Raw genomic sequence first — 7,189 nt, 5'->3', positions numbered from 1 at the left:
ACCATGTTACATACATTGCATATGCATTATCAATTTCCAGGGTGCCACTTCCCTTTGAGTTCTTAGTTATAAGCTCAAATTCCCCTAGTTGTAGATTCTATGGTTTTCAGATTCCCTACTAAGGAATGTTGCCTACTTGGGTCTCTGGGGGAAACCTGGAGTAAACCATTCAAAGGGAAACAATGGTCTTGCCAGGCACTTTGGATCATATCATTTATAGATCTGGTTATTACTTTGTCCAACCCTCTGTCTTCAAGTCAGCCCACCTATGATGAGAGATTCTTTTGAAAGTCCTCCAGAGAATAATTACATACAATCCTTTATTACTCATTCCAGATTTTTACCCCCCTGAGCATTTGAAGCCCATTTGCTTTCATTCTATAATCAAGACAGAAAAACCGTTTTTGTAGAAACAGTTTCCCTAGAGGATGTTAATCACCCTTCTGACTTTTCTGGACTTTTAAGTTGTACAAACACCTCTCCACTACACTGGCAAGAAGTGCTAAAGAATACTTTTAAAAAATCTTATGATTCCCACAGGTAAGTGTGTTTTTGACTATAGCCCTTGATTTCCAACTGACCAGGTCCTTAAAGAAACACTCTTGGGCTTCTTCTGTTCAGTTAAAGCTTCTCCTAGAATGTTCTTATGTCCTATCTTTATATTTTAGTTTGCACCTTTTCCTCATCCTTAATATTAATTATCACAGGCAGCACAATATTTAATTTATATCTTAACTTTATTGAATAATTAAGTATGCATTACACACAGATTACAAGTCATTCTTAGTCTTGCAAAGAGACAGATGTTTATTCCAAGGAAAAATGAGAGCATGAACCCACAGTTCTACTGCTACCTAACTACTTCTGGTTGTCTTGGCGTGGCCACAATCTCCCTGAATACCATCAAAGCACGCTTTGCGGTCACTGCTCCCTTCAGCTGAGGGATTCACAATATCTACAGTAAGTTTGTAAAGAACCCTTCTGTATCAGAGGTAGTTTTATGCCTGCATCATGAATCATAGAACACATTTGGTCAAAGACTCCATAAAAGGGACAGAAGAGCTATCCCAGAGCTCACAGTTGGAACCAATTATTTTTTTCAGGCTAATTGGCGATAGTAGCAAACGTATGAAACCAAAGTGTAGAAACCTGTTTAGCTATTTAACATCAAAGCATGCAGTAGCCTGTGCAAACAATAGCTTTTAGAGACAACCTTGAATTTGGCTTGAGCACTGACAATCCATTTTAAAAAGTAAAAAGTACATTTATGTGCCATGACTAGTGTAGTGAGCTGACTGGTGGCTCCCCAAAGGCATGTCCATGTTTTAATTCCTGGAACCTGTGATGTTACTTTATTTGGAAAAAGGGTCTTGACAGATATAATTAAGATCTTGAGATGAGGAGATTATCACGGATAAGTTGGGTGGATGGGATAAATGCCATCACAAGTGTCTTTATAAAAAGAGGCAGAGGTAGATTAGATATCCAGAGGGAAAGGTGAGGGAAGATAGAACACAGAGAGATTTGGCATCAAGCCAAGGGAGGATGACAGTTACAAGAAACCGCAAGAGGTTTATAGGATTGGATTTTCCCCTAGAACCGCCAGAGAGAGCGCAGCCCTGCCCAAATTGCAAGTTAGGACTTCTTGCCTCCAAAATAGTAACAAAGTACATTGCTGTTGTTTTAAGCTAAAGATGCTTGGAGTAAGCTGTTAACCTAATACAGATTTTAGTACCAGGCAGTAAGGTACTGCTAAAATACCTAAACATTTGGAAGTGGCTTTGGAACTGGACAATGGGTAGAGACTGGAAGAGGCTGCATTTGATTGAAAAATCATAGATTGCTAGACTGTTAGAAATATGAATGTTAAAGGTGCTTCTGGTGAGAGCTCAGAAGGAAGTGAGGAACATTTTATTGGAAACTAGAGGAAAGATGATCCTTGTCATACAGCAGCAAAAGCTTATCTGAATTGTCTCTAGCAGTTGTGTGGAAAGCAGAATTTGTAAAGTTAGGAAAGGAACTTGGATATTTAGCTGAGGAGATTTCCAAGCAAAGTGTTGGAGGTAATGGCCTACTTTCTGATTGAGCTTAAAGTAAAATACAAGAGGAAAGAGATAAAATGAGGAAAGAACTCTTAAGCAGAAAGGACCCAGCACTTGGTGGGTCAGGAAATTTTGAGCCTATTCAGATTGCAAAAGATACTAAAATTAGGAGATTTCCTGTTAGGATGATGTGTTCTGTAGATAGAGCCAAAGGTGTGGCTAGACAACCTTTGGCTAGTACTTAAGAGAGCAGGCATTGACCCATGGATCCATTCAAACATCTCAGTAGAAGCCAGGAATAGAGATGGGATTATTTGGCAAAGATCTGTGAGGACTCTCTTGTCTTACTATTGAATCAATGTGACATACCCGGGAGGCCTACAAAGATTTTGAGAATGTTGCATCAGCAGAAACAGTCCTAGGTTACCCTGAGAGGGACACATAGGACAAAATGAATGAAGGCTGTCAGAAGACCAAAATATTACAGGCAGGAAGCAGGCTGATAAGGCTGCAAATATGTGCTACCCCGTGATATAAAGGATTGCCCCTAGGGCAGAGGCAGAAGCCCAAGTACGGGCACAGAAGCAGAGACTCAATTCATGACCCAGAGGCCAGAGCTGCAGCCCTAAAGCGTTGGGGGCCTGAGACATGGAGAATTATTGTGAGGTCTTGAAACCTAAAGGGATTTTTCCTGCCTGAAGTTTGAAAATCATCAGGACAGGGAACTCCTTTCCATTTTCTCCTTTTTGGAACAGGATCTATAACTATTAACCTTACGCCTGTCCCACCATTGTATTTTGCAAGCAGGTAACTTGTTTCACTGGTTCACAGGTGGAGAGGAATTTTGCCCCCGGGATTTTCACCTAGTCCTGATTTAGCTGATGACATTTGGGACTTTTGACCTGATGATGTTTGGATGAGATTTTAGATTTAGAGTTGTTGTTCCAGTTGATGGGTTGAGACTTTTGGGGGTGTTGGTATGGGGTGAATATATTTTACACAGGGGACAAATTTGGAGGGCCAGAGGTCAGGTTGTAGTGGGTTGATGGTCACCTCCAAAAAGATTCGTCCACACCTTAATCCCTAGAACCTTAATTGGAAAAAGGGTCCAACAGATGTGACCAAGTTTAGGATCTTGAGATGAAATTATCCTGGATTATGTGGGTGGGCCCTAAATTCCAGCAAAAGTGTCCTCATAAGAGAAAGGCATAGGAAGATTAGATACACAGGAAGGTGATGGTGATGTGAAGGTGAAGCAGAGAGGGAATGCTGCCATAACCCAGGTATGCCACTAGCTACCACATGCTGGAAGAGGCAAGGGAAGATGTTGTTCCTCTAGAGCCTCTGGAGGGAGTATGGTCCCTGATTTTGAATATCTGGCCACCTGAACCATGAGAGAATACACTTCTGATGTGTCACACCACCAAATTTGTGGTGATTTGTTATAGCAGCCAAAGAAACTAATATGACTGGTAAACATTTAAAGGGTTTTGCACTTTTAAAAACATTCTGAAGAAAATCTGCATAAATTGGTGCTTTTCACATGGGGCAGTAATAAACCCAACAAAAGACTTAGTATAATATACTAAAAATGCTACTCTCTTGTTTCTGGTGATAATTTTCAAACTGCAACAACACTGCAAATGGCTAGAGCAGGACCATTACAAATCTGGGAAGCAAACCCTTAAATTCAATTATTAAAACTTCATGAAAGACCCTGAAATAGTCCATAATGTTTACAAATAACATATGGGACTGCTTCTAAATACAAAGATATAATTTATTAGTAATAGTTCTTCAATTTTTTTTTCCACAAACTAAAAAATAAGGTAGGTTCACATCTGGAAAAGGTGATACACATTTGTGTTTTCACCTTTAACCAGCTTGGTAATATGGCATGGCAAATACCCCCAAATTTCAGTCAGGATTAATATTTCAAAATAATCATTTTCCCACAGCCGGAAAAGCTGTCAAAAGACTGAAAGAAGCCATACCATGAAGATTCTGAAAAGACTTCATGAAGTCAAAAATACACAGCTTATTTACATGAACTTGTAGAACTTAAGTCTTTGTTGTTGTTACAAAAACAGGGTATGAAATTATGTCCCTAAACTTGTTTGTGTGCGCATATGTGTGTGTCCTCAGATAATTTAAAATGGTAAAATCTCAGATACTGTTATTCTGTCTGATTTCTCTAATGTAGCAGCTTCAGAGCTTTTTAAAGCATAATTGCCAAGAAAGAATGCACTGGAGGAACAGGCAGAAGTCTGAATCACTGTACATCTGTATTAAAGGAAACTGAGCTACTGGTCACTTGTTTACATTATCTCTGGTAGCGACTTGGCAAGCCAGTCATTTGTTCTTTCTGAATATCTAGAATGTGCTTTGGAGGAGTAGAAATAGGATATTCTATATAAGAAATAGTTATAGTAAGAAATCTTTTATGATAATCACAATCATCTGCATGGATTAGTCTTAAAATTGCTCTAGAGAAGTTACACATTATTTGAATGCATATTTTCAAACAACAGACAAGTTAAGTGTAACTTCTACTCTCTCATCTCTTTAAGAAAAATGTACAGCCTATTTTTTCCCCTAGGGCTGTTTGGCAGCATCACTTTAATATGTTAATGTAAGGTAAGTAAATATGATGATGATTGAGAAGTTCACTTGGTCACTGGGATGTGGAATTATTGTAATAGGAAATATAAATATATATTCATATATACACATACATACATACAATTTCTTTTTCTTCTTCAGGCCATCAAGGCAGAATTGGAAAGGGAGTAGGAAGACAGATAAAACAATTGACCTTTCAGACAGTTTCTGCTGCTTCCTGCAGAGAGAAATCTTTTTCCTCTCAGGTTTTCTAGAACTCTATTCCCTGCCTCCAAGGGGGTCATGGGAGAAAGAGGTAACAGAGGCAGTAGAAGAAGTAAACCACAAAGAGTAGGAATTGATATTTACCTTTAAAAATCTAAATAAAGGTAATAGAATTTTCAGGTCTGTCCCCAGCATAAACATTAAAATGTGAGGTTTTTCTCAAAAATAGCCATATAAAGTTATTTGTATAAAGTAGATATATGTGCATAATTAGAAAATACCTCTTTAAATAAAGTTTAAATCACTTTCTCTAACTGCTTCTGTTAAACTTTGGTTTATTTTTAGCAATGATAAGTGCCTGCAATATCATGCTGAAACTCTAGATTGATGATAAATTTAATTTCAAGCCAAAGCAGATGAATCCATCAGCTTTCACTTGTGATAAGATTCTGAATAACTTGACATGGGTGAAGCAGGGCTTTTTTTGCATTTCCAAAGTGGCTTCTCTTACAGAGTGTGCAATATTAGTGCCTCTCCAAATCACATTTGCACTGGCCCTTTCTTTTTCTATGCAACAGGAATTACAAGAGGACATTGAATAATTCTCTTTCTTTTCTTCTCTTCCTTTTTATTTGGAGGGACCTGCATATTTGAGTAAATCTGTAAATTTTTGATAGGCGAAATGTCTTTGAAAGCCTTAGAACTGTTTTTATACCATTCATCATCACCATCAGGTCACACACAATAACAAGTAATCCACATCTTTTCACTAAAATGGAACACGTCTTATGATCCTGATGATTGTGCTCATATTAGTGGAACTGTGGGAGGAGTCTTGGAATAGCTTTACAAATGCACACTATCTCACCCAGCTTCGCTTGCTCTTTGTAGAAATGCAGTTATTCTCTCCCCATTCCTTGAATGCATGTTTTGCTCTCTAAAGGTAAATTTTGTTTACTTAAATATTTTCATGTTCTTTGGCATTGGGAATCACTTGGATGCGAAAGCTCCATTGTGGCGAGAGCGGGACCTTTCCAAAGGTACTCGTCTTGTATCTGTAAGACAAAGAGAAAAAGAACCAAACACACGGTGAGCGTTAGATCTCAGCTATGACACAATGTCAGGTCGAGAGAGGCTTTCAAATAGTCCTGAAAAAAATAACTTCAAATGAATATGTAAATAAGTAACAAGGACCCCAGATCTGAGAAGTACATGCAGCAAGCTTCCAGGCTGAGTTCAAGAGTTCTGCAATCAGCAATAAATGACTTTTCTCAGTAAGTGAAGTCAGAGTGATGAAAGAAATGGAAGAATTCTCTCAAGCACAGTCCCCTTGGAAATAGCAGGCGACAACAAAATTCCTTGGTAAAGATGTTAAATGAAAAGGATCTACGTACAGTGCCTTTTGTTGGAAAGCATTTCAATTCCCCATGAGTTTTCAATCTGCATGTTGGCTACCTCTAGAGGACACCAGCGTGGGCAGAGTAGAAAAGAGTTTTTATTTTTTATTTTTTACAATGATTGCAATATGTGGCAATCAAACCAGCTACTGAGTCTGCCTGATTGTGTGATGTAAACAAATTCAATACATTATATAGTCATTATGGGAATGAATAATGAATAGGTCCCATTCCCCTCACCCATCACAAGAAGAATAATCAGTGTAGAGATAACTGTTGGCAAGAGCTTGGAAAGCAAAGTTTAAAAGCACTGAACGTTGCTGGAAATACTTTCAGCTTTAATAGGAAAAAGGTTTACAGCTCTGCATTGTGATGATGACTATTATGTTATTATCACCTCTATTTTATACTCAGCTTAAATGCAATTGATGTGGGTGAAAATCTCTTTCTGACAAAAGCATAATACACTTAGATTCTCTATTTAGAATGAGACTAGGTCCCTAGAAATAATGACAACCACCAGCACTTACATAAATGCTAACACTTTATACTCGTTAATTTGCTAATTCACACAACATCCCCGGGAGGTAAGCCCATTTCATTTTATCCTATTATCTCTGCTTTAGTGTTGAAGGTTACACAGCAAATCAATGGTATGGTAGGGGATTATAATGCAAAGTTAATGCCTAAATGTCAGGCCTGCTTTGTTCAGAGGTAGATGTTAGGGCCTCCCAAGCTACTACTCATTTCCCGCCTAAGATGATGATGCCCAGGGAACACATTGTCTTGTTCCATAGGGGGGTGCGCTAGGAGAAGTGTTGAGGTTTTGCCATGTACCTTTCTCATCTATGCTAGTGTCTCTTGACTGATTCCCAATAGTCTGTGGTCAATACACAAGGCAAAGCTAACTAGCCTCCATGACCT

The 7,189-nt window shown here is 38.5% G+C and overlaps 1 protein-coding gene across 5 annotated transcripts in view; it reads right to left on the bottom strand.

The window, feature by feature from the left end:
* Positions 1-718: 718 nt before the first annotated feature.
* Positions 719-7,189, bottom strand: part of DIAPH2 (diaphanous related formin 2) — a 953,825-nt gene continuing 947,354 nt past the window's right edge. For 4 of the 5 annotated variants that reach the window (XM_036919628.2, XM_057495928.1, XM_036919627.2 and 1 more), the window contains one exon: positions 719-5,923. In XM_036919628.2, the coding sequence (XP_036775523.2) occupies positions 5,859-5,923 (65 nt within the window). In that variant the 3' untranslated portion in view covers positions 719-5,858. The remainder of the gene's footprint in view (positions 5,924-7,189) is intronic. The other variant, XM_057495929.1, reaches the window with a different exon arrangement.

This window comes from Manis pentadactyla, chromosome X (assembly GCF_030020395.1).
Source record: "Manis pentadactyla isolate mManPen7 chromosome X, mManPen7.hap1, whole genome shotgun sequence".
Lineage (NCBI taxonomy): Eukaryota > Metazoa > Chordata > Mammalia > Pholidota > Manidae > Manis > Manis pentadactyla.
Note: the sequence above shows the minus strand (reverse complement) of the source record. Positions and strands in the feature narration are given on the sequence as shown.